The sequence below is a fragment of the Syzygium oleosum genome, unplaced genomic scaffold (assembly GCF_021117445.2).
Source record: "Syzygium oleosum isolate NSW1041296 unplaced genomic scaffold, Sole_v2.1 Sole_v2.05, whole genome shotgun sequence".
In the NCBI taxonomy this organism is placed as follows: Eukaryota; Viridiplantae; Streptophyta; class Magnoliopsida; order Myrtales; family Myrtaceae; genus Syzygium; species Syzygium oleosum.
In genome coordinates, this window is record NW_026607489.1 from 9,775,908 (window position 1) to 9,792,120 (window position 16,213).

At 44.4% G+C, this 16,213-nt stretch overlaps 1 protein-coding gene across 1 annotated transcript; it reads left to right on the forward strand.

The window, feature by feature from the left end:
• The first annotated feature begins 939 nt into the window (after positions 1–939).
• LOC115662424 (beta-amyrin synthase-like) lies at positions 940–7,806 on the forward strand. Its single transcript, XM_030584576.2, has 16 exons — positions 940–1,168; positions 3,217–3,492; positions 3,602–3,799; positions 3,920–4,004; positions 4,274–4,440; positions 4,536–4,724; positions 4,831–4,944; positions 5,120–5,239; positions 5,347–5,469; positions 5,563–5,661; positions 5,873–5,929; positions 6,046–6,236; positions 6,318–6,495; positions 6,605–6,685; positions 6,764–6,847; positions 7,174–7,806. Exons 1-16 carry the CDS (start codon positions 968–970, stop codon positions 7,294–7,296), a joined length of 2,286 nt encoding a protein of 761 aa, XP_030440436.1. The 5' UTR covers positions 940–967; the 3' UTR covers positions 7,297–7,806.
• Positions 7,807–16,213: the final 8,407 nt, after the last annotated feature.

Here is a 16,213-nt window from a genome sequence, read left to right on the forward strand (position 1 = left end):
CCATTTTCTCATTCCTCGCGATGGAACAATCATCACGGGCTGTGCTCTTCAGTGTGTCCTAATGAGACTACATGAATATGTTGATCCCATTAAGTTACACGTGTGAGTTGTGTTAGAGAAATCTCATATTGAATAAGTGGTGCGGTGTTGAGCAATTAATGTATCATAGTTCCCATAATTTATTGGCTTAAACTTTTGATTGAAGGTGGATTCCATTGCATATGTTAATGGGTTCGGACTTATGTTTCCTCTTGGCGATCCCCTCGAGTGAAGATATGGACTTCTGCCGTGCGCAGAATATTTATGCCTTCATCTGACAGGTTAAGCTTTTGAAATAATTGACAATGGTCCTACAAAATCTACATAGTATCAGATTTAGTTGCATATTTCCTCAATGTTAGAATATTTAAACAATAAATCACGCATTAATCTAATAGCTTAAATTTTTAGAATAGTGGGGAATGATCCCGTAGGAGTGAGTATAAATAGAGGTCCCTCGTTTCTCCACAAGCCCACAAAGAGGTCTCTTTTCTCTACAAGCCCACAAAGAGGTATCTATCTTTCCCTCTGTAATTGGAGAGAGAGCTTGCCTCTTTTCTCATCAACTCTCACACATCTCTAAAAAACAAAAGAGGTTTCTGTCTCTCTGTATAATTGGTTCATGCTCTCGCAATGCCAAAATAAGATCAACGCGCGATTAAGTTTCGATAGCTTGAATGCACAATGATTGTTTTTTTTTTTTGGTAAAGGAATGCACAATGATTGTTGATGGTGACATAATCTCGGAAAACGGAGCCCGTGGATGTATAATGACCTTGTTGGTTGAGGAGTTTTGGTCTGTAGCAACTCATTCTTCATTTTCTGTTGTGGGTTATTTTTCTTTTTTCATTTGCATCAGGAAGGACAGAACGCGAGGACACAAATACGGAGTCACAATTTAAGGAAGAGGTCAAAAGAGAAGATCAGAATGTGGAGGCTGAAGATAGCAACAGGAGTGGACGGTCCCTACTTGTACAGCACCAATAACTACGTGGGGAGGCAGATTTGGGAGTTCGACCCCGAGGCCGGCACCGCCGAGGAGCGCGCCGAGGTTGAGGCTGCTCGCCAGCACTTCTACGACCACCGCCACCGCGTCAAGCCCTCCCATGACCTCCTCTGGCGCATGCAGGTATGTAACATACGCCACGCACCTAAACATGCAGACGCACTCGTTCTCATTCAGAGTCGGCCAGTTTCTTGCTTGTGTGTGGGTGTGTGAAAGAACTGTCGTGTCCATATTTTCTTTTCTTTAAATTTGAGGACTAGCTGAGCCACAGGCACGCAAAGTGGTACCATGCATCGCATGCACGAACGCACGTATCGAACTCAACATTAATACCTTGAAACAATTTTCGATTACGTTAGCTAATTATGTATTTAGTTTCCGAGACATAAATAGCGTGCTATCCAGTTGCTGTCGGGCCTCCACGTTTCAAGCAGAAGATCCGTGGCCAAAAAATCTCTTTTCGGTCAAAAAAATTCAACCCCACCTTCCTCCGACTTCACCATATTCCCTCCCTCTCTTCTTGGTTTTGTCTGTTTCCTCTTCTTTCCTTTTCAAACGATCTCGCTATTGCTTCAATCCCCCAAGCCCACCAAAAGGGGAGAAGAACAGCAGAAGTATCAAAATTTGTGTACGGCGCTCACTTTAGTGTTAAATTTTTTTTTGATCATTTCAGTGTCAAAATTTTTGAAAAACGATCACTTAAGTGCCAACTCCGGTCAGTTTGATCGGAAATCCGACGTTGCATTTTTTTATTAATTTTTGAAGTTGATGCGGCTCTCTGGAGGTCTAGTCAGCATATATAGTCAGCATGTACACATCAAAATGACGTAGTTTAGCATGTACACTTAGATTTTTTAAATATTTTTTATGATTTTTTTTCCTTATTTTCTTTTTTTCTTCTCTTTCTTCTTCTTCTACCTCCGGTGACTGGAGGCTGATCATTGGCCACGGCCAGCCGCCTGGCCTTGCTTGGACGAGGCCGCCGTCGCCCGCCACAGGCGAGGGCAAGCCCCAGCGAGGGCTCCCCTCGCCAGATCCGGCGAGACCGCTGTTGCCCAGGCCATGGCCACCTCACCAGATCTGACGAGGCTCGCCCTCGCCGGGGCTCGCCCTCGTCGGGGCTCGCCCTCGCCGGGGCTCGCCCTCGCCAGGCAAGTTGAGGCTGACCCTTGCTAGATCCGGCGAGGCCGGCCGTCGCCTAGGGGAAGGCGACGCCCGCCGTGGTCTCGGCGATAGCCGGCCTCGCTGGATCTGGCGAGGGGAGCCCTCGCCGGGGCTCGCCCTCGCCCAGGCAAGGTGAGGCTGACCCTTGCTAGGGCTCCCCCGCCCTCGCCCAGGCGAGGGTTGGCGGGGCCTCACCTGTGGCGGGTGACGGCGGCCTCGTCCGGGCGAGGCCAGGCGGCTAGCCGTGGCCGGTCTCCGGTCACCGACGGTGACCGAGGATAGAAGAAAAAGAAAGAGAAGAAAAAAAGAAAAGAAGGAAAAAAAAATTCAGAAAAAATATTTAAAAAATCCAAATATACACATGGAAATGTCACGTATACTTATTTCTTCTCAAAAAATCCAAATCAGATTAAAATTTTAACTATAAAAGTCACGTATTAATTTGGCAGAAATTTCTCGCCGTTGGCACTTAAGTGATCGATTTTCCTTCGATTTGGTACTTAAGTGAGCCGGCGAAAACTTTTGACACTAAAGTGAGCATCGTATATAAATTTTGGCACTAAAGTATGCTGTGAAAATGAGCTCACCACCGTAGTCTTACGAGAAATGCTAGATTTTTACTCATTATATGGGGGAAGTAATCATCTCGATCTCGGGACTTAGGGTTTGTAGATTAATAACTCTTATCGTTTGCTGCCCTTATAGCGGTCAAGGACAGATAGGTTTTAGTGAAAGCTGTCTACAAAATGATAAATGATGTGATAAACACGCTTTTGGAGAGTTGAATCGTCCTAAACGTACAAATATCACTTTCATCACGTTAGGACTTTGGTATATCATTTTTGAACTAATCTGAGAGTTGTTTGAATCCCCGTTATAATTTTCATTGTTATTGTTCAGCACACCATTACTGTTGTTGCTTGACATAAAATTTAAAACTTTTACGTGTGGTAATACCAAGTGATGGGCAATCTTAAGCTGACGCATGGTCCATGATTTCTGCGCAGTTCCTGAGGGAGAAACAGTTCAAGCAGACGATCCTGCCGGTGAGGGTGGAGGATGGCGAGGAGATCACCTACGACAAGGCGTCCACCGCGCTGAGGCGGGCCATCCACTTCTTCTCCGCCCTGCAGGCCAGTGATGGCCACTGGCCTGCCGAGCTCTCCGGCGATCACTTCTTCCTCCCTCCCTTGGTCATGTGCGTCTACATCACCGGCCACCTCTCCACCGTCTTTCCCACTGAGCACCGCAAAGAGATCCTCCGCTACATATACAACCACCAGGTACTTTTTCTCGCAAAAAGAAAGACACCCAGATGGAGAAACTAGCAGACGAACTTTGAAAGAGTTTGACTTGAAACTTCGCGTGTGTTTTGCATAAATTTTATTGCAGAATAAAGATGGTGGGTGGGGCTTGCACATTGAAGGTCACAGCATCATGTTCTGCACGGCCCTGAACTACATATGCATGCGCATTCTCGGGGAAGGGCCCGATGGTGGCCTACACAATGCCTGTACTCGGGCCAGGAAGTGGATTCTTGACCACGGCGGGGTCACCTACACACCCTCCTGGGGCAAGACTTGGCTCTCGGTACTCTCTCACTCTTCCTTCATTAATCGATAAAAAGTTGTTCTGAAGAGTTCTGTGTGTTTGAGTGAATCGAAATGTGACATTGTGCTTGTGTGTTGTCTTGTCATGCACGCTCTGTAGATTCTCGGCATTTTCGATTGGTCTGGATGCAACCCAATGCCCCCTGAGTTCTGGATCTTGCCTTCTTTCCTCCCCATGCATCCAGGTTTGTTTTATCTGGATCTTGTCCTCGATGGTAATCTATTAGTAGTCCTGTATATTTAAGTTTGGACAGGTATTAAGACAGGTGTTGGACTAGATTTCAAACGGCATTTTTGCTGCATCAACAAGAATATGGCATTGGCTTTTAATTGAAGTGGCCACCCTTACAGAGTTTCCTTTGACAGATCAAAAGTTTCAACTTCTGTTTCGTGTAATTGTGTTACACCTTAGTTTCATTGACATGTCTGAATTGTCCCGTTTTGAACAATGCAGCTAAGATGTGGTGCTACTGTCGGTTGACTTACATGCCCATGTCGTACTTGTACGGGAAAAGATTCGTCGGCCCGATCACGCCTCTTATTCAACAGTTGAGAGAAGAACTTCATACTCAACCCTACGACATGATTTGCTGGAGAAAAGTCCGCCATCTTTGTGCCAAGGCAAGTAGCACTAGCTGGTCCAAAATATCGATCCAGAATCAGATAGTTTGCAAGTCAGCAAATTTTTAACGAAATGATTCGAATGGTTGTTGTAGGAGGATCTCTACTATCCCCATCCTTTAATACAGGATCTGATCTGGGATAGTCTTTACATATTTACAGAGCCTTTTCTCAACCGTTGGCCGTTTAATAAACTTAGAGAAAAGGCTCTTCAGGTGACGATGAAGCACATTCACTACGAAGATGAGAACAGTCGATATATCACAATTGGATGTGTAGAAAAGGTAATGAATACATAGATTTCAAGAGGAGAGAGAGACATGAATCGCAAAATTCACACATCATGGGAAACATCACTGAGAATACATCTTTTGCTTTGGACTTGAACAGGCATTATGCATGCTTGCTTGCTGGGTAGAAGACCCAGACGGTGACTCTTTCAAGAAACATCTCGCTAGGATACCGGATTACCTTTGGGTTGCTGAAGATGGTATGAAGATGCAGGTCAGTAGTAGTGTCACCGAACCATAACAGAATCGGCTCTTAAATTGAACCGATAAATACTTATGGTGCATATTTGAAAGATGGATGTATTCTTATAATAATGAGAAGATTGATTAAGTAAAGTGAGACCATCTAGAGGAAAGCTTAGTTTGGCGGTTGGCTCATTAATCTGCAGGGTTTTGGTAGCCAAGAGTGGGATACGGCCCTTGCCATCCAAGGTTTGCTTGCCAGTAATATGACTGAGGAGATAGCACCGGTATTAGCTAGAGGACACGACTACATTAAAAAATCTCAGGTCTGATTTTTGATTGTTGTGAGCATCTGCTTGTCTCCACACATCTTCCTAGTTTCCTTTGCTTCCTCACATAAAACGAACTGCATCGATCTGTTTACACATTCCAGGTCAAGGAAAATCCTTCTGGTGACTTCAAAAGCATGCACCGTCATATTTCTAAAGGATCTTGGACACTTTCGGATCAAGATCACGGTTGGCAAGTCTCTGATTGCACTGCAGATGGTCTGAAGGTAATACTCCAATGAACCTTCACTGCATCCGCAGGTTCATTCCAATCCAAAATTGCTCACTTTCTCACTGAATCTCTTTCCCTATTTATTCAGTGTTGCTTGCTTTTCTCAATGATGCCACCTGAAATTGTTGGTGAGAAGATGGAGCCAGAGAGATTATACGATGCCGTCAACGTCTTACTCTATCTACAAGTGAGTATACCATCGTTTTTCTTTCTTGAGCAAGACTTGAGAAAATCTTTGAGCCAGACAAGAAATATTGGCTAGACTTAGTTTGCTCCATGCATCCCAAAATCATGTTGCTTTTTAAGTCTTTCTTTGAGTTTCCTAATTTTTCCAGATGTCCAAGTCTGATTTTAAATTATAATATCATCACATCAACCATGGATGTCACTTGTTCCAGAGTAAAAATGGCGGATTGCCAGCATGGGAGCGTGCAGGAGCTCCGGATTGGCTCGAGGTAAGTAGTTACTAATTTTGTAGGAATTCCTTGATAGTCCTCACAGACTAAGACATGTCTCTTTGTTCATAAATTACTAGATCTGCACATTCTTTCTCATCATTTATCACTTGCAGGTCCTAAATCCGACAGAGTTCTTTGCAGACATTGTTGTCGAGCATGAACATGTTGAATGCACATCCTCTGCTATCAATGCTTTAGTTGTGTTCAGGAAGCTGTATCCCGGTCATAGGAAGAAGGAGATTGAGGATTTTATATCAAATGCCGTACAGTATCTGGAGGACACGCAAATGCCAGATGGCTCGTGGTATGTTCCCTTTCCATTAGGTATTTCTGAAGAATTCAGATAAATTAAGGAAACAAGGAACCAATTGAGCAATTCTTGCAGGTATGGCTATTGGGGAGTTTGTTTTACATACGGCTCGTGGTTTGCGCTTAAAGGACTAGCAGCTGCTGGCAAGACATATAGCGATTGTGCAGCAATGCGCAAGGGAGTAGCTTTTCTTCTACGAGCACAGTTGCAGGATGGCGGGTGGGGAGAGAGCTATCTTTCTTGCCCGACCAAGGTAATTTCGAGAGGGACATTCTACAGCATGTTTGGCTTTAGCTGTTTTAGTTGCATGTCTGGCAACATGGAAATCTAGACTTTCCTAACTGTGGAAACAATCGATGTAGAAATACGTACCACTTGAAGGAAACAGATCAAATCTGGTGCAAACAGCTTGGGCTGTGATGGGTCTGATTCATGCGGGGCAGGTCAGTGAGTGATTTTGTTGCTTGGGTCTCAATCGCATTATGTGAAGTTTCTGACTTTGATGTTTCATCTACCATCAGGCGGAGAGGGATCCGACTCCCCTGCATCTTGCCGCAAAGCTGCTAATCAATTCCCAAATGGAAGATGGTGATTATCCCCAACAGGTTTGTACCTTTCTATAACTTGATCTCATATAGCGTTTGTATCTCAGGAAATAGAAGAGTTCACGCCACCAGTATCCTTGGAAAGTATTTCCTGTGCACTAATCTATACAACTAGGAGAACATAGAAGATGATTATTGTCGATGCATATCATCTTACAAACAATCTGTTTAATTACTTGAAACATGATCAGGAACTAGTGCGAATAAAAAAAACTGAATCGGAGAGAGAGAATTCGAATGGTTTGAATTGCCTTACAACAAAACAACATGAACTAAGTAAGAATTTTGACTGCCGTTATTCTTAATAGTATAATTTTGCGTTGCAGGAAATCACTGGGGTTTACATGAGGAATTGCATGTTACACTATGGCGCTTACAAGAATACATACCCATTGTGGGCTCTGGCAGAGTATTGTAGCCAGGTTCCCTTACCGTCAAAAAGCCTCTGAAGAAACAAGGCATATCATCACAGCTTCAATATTGAGAAAATGTCCAATTCACAAGCTCGACAGAAATAAAAACCCATGAATGTTGTTTTTCTTGTATCATGAATACAGATCCGAAGGACTTCCGGTCCAAGAATAGAGGATCCAAATTAAGATGATGGTGTAACCATTAGTCATTTTAATATGATCTAAAGTATTCTGGAAACAAATGCAAATGAACAAATACATGTTTATACACATGTATCTACACCTTATGTGGGTGGAAGCATCGGAGCTTTTATATCATTTTTCCTATTCCTTTTTTTCTGGTGTCGAGTAAAAATCGTTTGTCATTTTCCCCTTATAATAGAACAGGACCGACACAAGATTCATGGACATTTGTTCATTTCAATTTTAGCAAATATAGCCTGTCTGATCTGTATAAGATTCTAAGACGACTATTCTTAGATCCATTAGCACACGCATATATAGACGATATTGTACTTTCTTTATCCTAATGAATCAATTTAGAGATTGACTCTCTTATATATATATATATATATATATATATATATATATATATATAGAGAGAGAGAGAGAGAGAGAGAGAGAGAGAGAGAGAGAGAGAGAGAGAGAGAGAGAGAGAGAGAGAGAGAGAGAGAGAGAGAGAGAGAGAGAGAGTCATCTTTATTTTCTCACCTGTTTTGTCATCTTCATTGAACTTGTGAAGAGGGAATGAGATTTGCACATTATTCTCAATATGAATGCTACAAACACTAGAGTTTACATTGATCTGCCAAAGATTGGTGGTTTTCTCCGACACATTAAAGTCTTCGCCTGTCCCAAGCACTGTCTCGAAAGGGGTATTAGATTTCAGCACCGTTTATGTCTTCTCCAGGAGAAAGGTCTCCTGTGCGGAACAATTCCCGTCCAGCCTCTCATGCCTCCCCCCTTCTTGACCAAATACAGACCCTCAGAGAAAACAGCCTGCTCTGAAAGATATTTGCAGAACACTTTAAAAGGTTCATTTCTCTCCCCCAATCTCTTCAGATATGCTTCAGCATTAAAAGAATGTTCATCGTAGTAGTATGATTCTCAATACAAGTGATAAGCATGTTCCACGAAAGATTAATCATTGAGGTACAAGTGAGATTCTCACATGATGACTTTCAACCTCTCTTTCCCTGTTAAATTCATGCACGCCAAAGTTGATGCCGAAACAAGGAGCCTGAAGTTAGAACTGAAGCCAACAATGGAGTTGTATAGTACAGGATGCAAAGAAGCACTCACAGCAAAACAGATGGTACTGAGAAGACAAGTATGTATTTCACGTGAAAAGCGGGTCCTTGGTTAAACCGAACTAACTGCAGGAAATGGAGATGCATTGCTGGAGAGTTGAAGAAGCTAGGCGTCTTGAAGAAGCAAGCTAGACATCTTGAAGAAGCACGATTTGCTCAGGCAGCTGCATTCTCAATTGTTAAAAAGAGAGCTAAGTGCAAAGCAGCCATTGAAGTACCAAAGCATCACAGAAGATAGCAGAAATAGAAGCACAGAGGAGAGCCAATTCGGAAATGAAAGCCCTCAAAGATGCAGAGGACATGAAGGTCTTGGATTCATTAAATTACAGTGATGCAAGATGCAGGATGAACACTATCAAAGAGATTGAAGCTGTGACAAATTCCTTTGACAAGTCCTACAAGATTGGGGAGGGAGGTTATGGGCCAGTCTTCAAGTGTTCCCTTGATCATATACCTGTTTCAGTTAAAGTTTTCATTCCAGATGCAGCTCAAGGAAGATCAAGTTTCAGCAAGAAGGGAGAGAGAAAAGAATGCAACCTTTTTTAAGCCTTGCACAGTTGACTTTGTAACTCACAAAGGTCACTGTTTATATCAATCGACGAACTGAGAATGTTAGGGAAGTGCCGCTAAGTGAACGGCAATCGAAGCAAATGTTGGACATCTAACTTCCGTAAAGTAACAGATGAAATCTGATTATATCTCCACATGTGTATCTGTCCCACCGCAAACAGATTGAGTTAGATCTTATAGAAATTGCATACCACCAATGAACCTATCAAAGTCGCTGGTGATAAAGCAAAGGGCATACAATTCAAGATTCTTCACATTCTTTATCTAGTGAGGCACAATTTTTCACATTCAAGATTCTTCTTGTAATTCTTTTGATCACATAGTGAAATCCAGCCAGTAGTCTGTTAGCGTGGGAGAGTGGACGTAGGCTTGATATAAACCGAACCATTATAACTTCTTGTGTGTAGTTCTCTTTATCCCTAATCTCCTTTTATATTGTTTACACTGCACACTATCACATTCATAATCTGAACATTATTCAGACTTTCCTGATTATAAATCGTTTCCGCTTTAAATTCATAAAAATCACTCGAATCACCTATTCACCCCCCTTTAGGTAATACCTGATTATAAATCGTTTCCTTTTTCTTTTCTTTTCTTTTTTTTCTTTTCTCCTCTCGCCGGCCGACCACCGGCGAAGCCCGGGAAGGGCTGGGCGAGGGCGGCCTTCCCCATGGCCGGCGAGGGGCGACCGACCCTCGCCGGCGATAGGCGAGGCCGGCCCTCGCCGGCCCAGCGAGGCCGCCCTCGCCGGCGTCGGGCGAGGGAAGCCCTCGCACGGGCGGGCGAGGGTCGCCCTCGCCGCCGGCGAGGGCGACCCTCGCCGGCGTCGGGCGAGGGTCGCCCACGCCCGACTCGGGCGAGGGTCGCCCACGCCCGACTCGGGCGAGGGTCCGACCCTCGCCGGCGATAGGCGAGGCCGGCCCTCGGCGGCCCGGCGAGGCCGCCCCTCGCCGGCGTCGGGCGAGGAAGCCCTCGCACGGGCGGGCGAGGGTCGCCCTCGCCGGATCGGCGAGGGCGACCTCGCCTGCGTCGGGCGACCCTCGCTGGTGTCGGGCGAGGGTCGCCCTCGCCAGATCCGGCGAGGGCAGCCCTCGCCAGATCCGGCGAGGGCAGCCCTCGCCTGTCACCGGCGAGGGTCGGCCGCCCCTTGCCGGCCATGGGCAAGGCCGCCCTCGCCCAGCCCTTCCCGGGCTTCGCCGGTGGCCGGCTGGCCACCGGCAACCGGCCGGCGAGGGGAGAAAAGAAAAAGGAAAGAAAAAAAAAAGGAAACAAATATTTAAAATTAAAAAGGCTGACTGTACACGCTAAAAAATTTTATTTAAAATAAAAAATGCTGACTGTACACGCTGACTTAACCTCCAGCGAGCCACGTCGGCGTAAAAAATGAATAAAAAATGCCACGTCGGATTTCCGACCAAATTGGCATCAAAGTGATTCGAAAAAAAGTTATGGCACCAAAGTGATCGCCGTACACAAGTTATGGCACTTGTGGTGTACTTTTGCCGATAATAAGATACTAAAGAGCAGAGCGTTGGATGCATAGCTTATATTGATTTGAAAGCGATTTACAAATGAATAACCAACCTAAGGTGGAAATAAAAAATCTGACTTGGAAACTTTTCAATGTAGGAATTACAGGTTCATCTTTCGATCAATGTACATTTAAACTTGTAATTCAACATCCAATCTTGGGCCTGACATGCAGGAGAACGATACGTCACCGTACTACAAAATATGCATAATTCTTAACTTATCATGCATCGATTAGTGATTGATTACAAAAATATGCATAAAACTTAGAGATGCAAAATTAGATTTGCTAGAATTTGAGATTTGCTAAAGTGATCATAAAAGAAAATTACTAGATAAAGCTCGTACGTGATTATTCCACGTGGTTCAACCTCACGTGAGCTTTACCCACTTAGACATTTATTACCAAAATATAAATAATTCTTTTGCTTCTTTTACATTGATTAGAGATTTATAATTAAAATATGCATAAGAACTAGAGATGCATAATTAGAGATTTGCTAGGATTAGAGATTTATTAAAGTAACCATCAAAAGTAAATTAACAAATAAAGCTTGCAAATGAGCATGCCACGTGACTCAATCTCACACGAGACATATGTATGTGGTGATGGTTGAAGAGATGGACTTGACGTTGAAAATGCACATGGTCAGATCTGGATTAGATGTTTCTTAATTGAGGGCTTGGACTCCCCTTAATGTAAACCCTATTTGTTCCCCATCAATTTAAGAACAATTATTTTACCTTCAAAAAGCATAAAGAAAAATATATATAATTTAATATCAAATTCATACGTCTTTACAAATTTGGAACGATCAGCATTAAATAAAAGTCAAATTTCAAAGCCAAGCAAGCGCCAAAAAATAAAATAAAATTATATAGACTTTGTTAAATACTTCATCGAGAAGTGTTTATTGAACGCGTTTGTTAAAAATAAAAAAACAAAAATTGCTTATCAAATGGATAGAATATTCACCCCACGATGGGTGACTCGTCGACAGCCAACATTTATTGCCACTGGTGGTTAAAAGGATATTTCAAGAGGAAGACGATATGAGAAGAGTTCATTGATGGAAAAAAGAAAGAAAGAGCAAGAGAAAGACTTAAGAGACTAGTTTGACGTGAGGTGGACAAACAAGGATAGGATATAGCGAAAGTGTTAGTATTAAGTCAACTGAAAGGTAAGGCGAAATGGCTTCGATTGTGAAAGTAAAATAGAGGACCGCTTGGATGCATGAATGGTCTTAAGCTTGGACCGTTACACTGCATAATGCGAGTCATTTCAATCAAAGGAAATGAATGGGAGGACCAAGAGAAAGAATACGCTCCCTGCGATGCCCCTCCGTACGGGACAATTTTCCCCTTGGAGTGCAGGGCGGGGCAACTCATGAGACGAGGATAGGAGTCCTCCAGCGGCGGCCACTTACAATATCATTTTAACCACCAATGGCAATAGATGTTGGCATGCGTAAATTGCAAAATATGCTAGCAGAAGCCAGGTCTCAAGAGAAGGTCATGTCTATAATTACGGCGTCCTCCTATTAGAGATGTTCACGGGATTAAGTCTCACTAGCGACATATTCAGAAATAATTTGAATCTTCATAATTATGTTGCCAAGACTCTTCCCCAACGAGCTATGGAGATTACCAATCTCGTGCTGCTTCACGAAGGAGGGAGCCCCAACAGTTCCCAAGATTCGCTTCACGAAAGAAATCGCATATTTTTAGGAATGTTTGGAAACAATACATCGTATTGGACTCGCGTGTCTGCAGAGTAGCCTAGAAGATGCATGAGAATCGACAAAATTGCAACCCAGCTACACTCGATCAGGAAGAAACTTTTTGCCGCCTCTTTACTTGGATGGATGAGACACGAATAGATGACATTGAAGGCAGCAAGTTCTTTATTTCCTACAGTGAATCTCTCTTGTGCTATTTGAGTATGAAAAGGCAAGGATGATTATCTGACTTTCCTAATTTCCTTGTGAATCTAAGAAAAAATCGTCCCCATATTCCTACTTTCCACATCCGATGTCACGCCCCGAATCCCATCGAGCTCGCGTCATCCCTCTTCGGTCGAAATAGGCGACATCCCAGGGTATCGCCGACCTCACTTATAAACATCAGAGGTTTAATCAACAGCGGAAACTACATATTACCCGGACAATTCAAAACTGGGGAAACATTCAGGGAGAATATAAGCATATTCGATTCCATTATCAAACTTATAAAATATTTACAATTTACAACCGCCATTTACACTTGCACATCGTATTTAAAACCACCGATACACCAAAAAGATCGATGACCTGGTATTCTAACCTCAAAAATGGTACTCCACAAAAACCTATTCCGAACCCCTATACTAGCCCCCACGCCCCTTGCTCGGCGTCCATTCGGAATCCGACTCCTCGTCATCCGAATCTGAACTCCCCTGGACAGTCTGCTCCTCCGAGGACTCCGGCTCTGCCTCAATCTCGATCGGATGATTAATGTCACCCGACTCAGCTGTAACTTCGTTCTGATACTCCTCAGCTAGTACATCGAAGAAATTGTACTTAGGCATGAAATTGGGATCCATATACTGCTCATACGGAGGTATATACTCTGGTTCCTCCTCAGGGTCCTCAGACTCGTCAGGCTCATTCTCGGGTTCTACCTCGGGCTCCACCTCTTCTGGTTCCTCCTCGGGAATTGGTTCTAAATCTATATCCATCGGGTCGTCTTCAGCCTGCGATGCTTCGGGCTCGGGTTCGTGCTCAGCCTCGAAAGATTCTTGAGTTGCGGGTGTTGGATGCAATCCAGACTAAGCTAAACTAGTCTCCGCACTGGTCAACTCTCCATCTATAGGGGGTATGACAGACGGGTCCCAATCTCCAACCAGGTCAAACGGAACATCAAATCCCCTCACGGGCCCGAACTCATACCCTGCTACATCCCGGAAGAACCAAGCAGTATAAACATGGGTCTCCCATAAAGGCAATCCTACCTCTACAAAAACAGTAGTAGTATGCTTAATCCAGATCATGCCATCTCCCATAGGAAATTCTGCAACCTCATACTCGGTGTGCACTGGTACCCCAAAACGCTCTGGTGGCGGTGGCGGAGGATTCATGGTTCAGGTCGGGATTCTGAAAAAATATTGGTTGAAACAACCATGAGACTACATGTAACAGCCCGAATTTCGATGTAATTTCCGGGATCAATGAAACTGATATTATTTCGCATTTCATTTTAGTAAGTCTCACCCAGAGCTGATCACTCTCGGGATACTAACCAATAGGGTATGGCTAACTAGAAGATGGTACGTGGACCGGGGACTCTATCGCGAAAGGGATACCGATCACGAGAGACGCTGAGGAAATATTTTGGGCCAACGTGGGCTGATCTTAGGAAAGAGTAATGGATTGGGTTTGGCCAAGGCCAACGATGTACGATTGGGACGCAGGTGATTCTGCGAGACCAAAGGTGCACGTGGTCAACCAGTCCGGAACTTGAACCTAATGATAATTTCTCATTCTCTCAATGATCGAGACCATCACGATACGAATAGCCTTAGGTCGATACGCGTAACCTCTAAACAGCCACCCGTTAGTGAGAGACCCTGAAATTTGAAAGTTTAGCGAGTTTTGTTCACGGAATTGGGCCCGGATTTCGATATCGATTTTCGAAGGCTTAAGAGACTATTTTTGGGAATCTGACGTTATATTACGCTGACCACACACGTTTGGAGTTAGTATGAGTAAAAATTGGAATTTCGGTCCGGGGGTGAAAAATTACGATTTTACCCCTCGGGACGCCAGCGTTGCTTTTCGAGGCCAAATGAGATTATTTTTCGAGGCCAATGCCATTTTGGAGTGGCCACGCATACCAGGAGTCGTTTTGGACAAAAACTGGAATTTCGACAAAAATTGGAAAAATAATATTATTTTATTCCCGGAACTTTGACGTGGATTTTCGAGGGCTTAAAAAGTGAATTTCGCGATTCCGACGCCATATTAGGTTGGCCATGCATATATGGAACGCGTATGTGCGAAAATTGGAATTTCGCCTCGGGACCGGAAAAATGACGGTTTTGCCCCTAGGCCAATTTTGGTTCCGAATTTTGGGAAATTTTTAAGGAAATTAATTAAATTTGGACTTATCTTAATTATGGCAGCAAAGGACCAAAGTGCCCATGGATTATAGGATAAGATTTAATGTGAACCATTGGATGAGGGGTAAAATTGTCACATTGGCTTGATTTTTGACACTTGGCACCCCTAGTCTGGATGTTTGACCAAGATAAACTCTCTCTCTCTCTCTCTCCTCTCACCCTCATTCTGGCCAGAACAGCTTCCTCTCCTCCGTAGCTCACTCCCCCTCTCTTTTTTTTTTTTCTCACTTGATTTTGCCTTGCCGGAACTTGCCGCCAGCCGCCGGCCACCGGAGCACGCCGCCGACCGCCGTGCCTCGCCATCGACCCCCTCGGTCCCCCGCCTCAGCTCAGCCTCGGTTCCGTCCATTTCTCTCTCCCTTTCCCCCTCTTTTTCTCTCTTTTTCTCATTTTCCGTTCTGTGAACAGTACCGCCGGAGCTTCGCCGGAGCTCTGCCGGAGCCGTCGACACCCGGGCGTTCAGCATGTCCATACGTCGCCGTTCAGCCCAGTCCGTACAATGACCGTACGGTTACTGTTCACCGTCCGTACAGTCACTGTTCATCTCAACCGTACGGTCGTCGCGGCCGTCACCGGCACCTCGCCGGCCACCCGTTCCCCGCCTGTCCGTACAGTGTCAGTACGGGGGTCGTACTGTTCACGCCGTCCCGTACGGGGTTACTGTTCACCGTCCCGTACACCGTCGCCGGGAATTCGCCGCCGGTTGCACTGTTCACCAGTGATCGGCCGCCATTGCCCGTCGTCGTGACCCTTGATTAGGTGAGTAAAATTCCTAAATCCGGATTAGGACTGATAGTGCATTTTTCTGGACTGGTTTAGGGATGCTAGTACTGGCAGTGAAAAATATTGTGTACCGATCGATAGGAATTATTATCGGGAAAATTGTGGTGAATCATTGAGGATTTATTGGGGAGAGTAATTAGATTAAATGACCAATTTAGGAGCCCATTGGAAAATTACTGGGTATGTCCGGGTTGACTGGTGGTACGTAATTTGTATTTAAGTGTGATTAATTGTGTACTGCCATGTCGCTTGTTGTGTGGCTGATTATTGCGGTGTGCGATTGGCCACTGTTTGGCTTGCAATTACTTATTGATTTGTGAATCGCACGTTATGCCACACGGTATTAATTGGGCCAATTGAGCACGTGTTGTGATATTGAGTGTTTGAATTATGTTGGTGCTCGTGGTGCATTACATTGCATAACATGGACACGCATTGTGTATGCCAAGAGTGAGGCATGTGATGAAGTTGTGCGAGAATGCGTGTCTGCCATGAGCATGTGATCACCTAAAATACCCTGAAGCGTTTTACGCTGGGTTCAGATAATAATGAGTTGTGTGATCACCTAAGGGCCTTCGGGTCGTGACCTTCGGGTCGATAC

Bases quoted from the DNA above. Each gene is read 5' to 3' on its own strand.
- LOC115662424 (XM_030584576.2), top strand. From the start codon at position 968: ATGTGGAGGCTGAAGATAGCAACAGGAGTGGACGGTCCCTACTTGTAC. The intron at 5,930-6,045 runs GTAAGTAGTTAC...TATCACTTGCAG, and splicing joins GAGCTCCGGATTGGCTCGAG to GTCCTAAATCCGACAGAGTT. The intron at 6,496-6,604 runs GTAATTTCGAGA...CAATCGATGTAG, and splicing joins ATCTTTCTTGCCCGACCAAG to AAATACGTACCACTTGAAGG.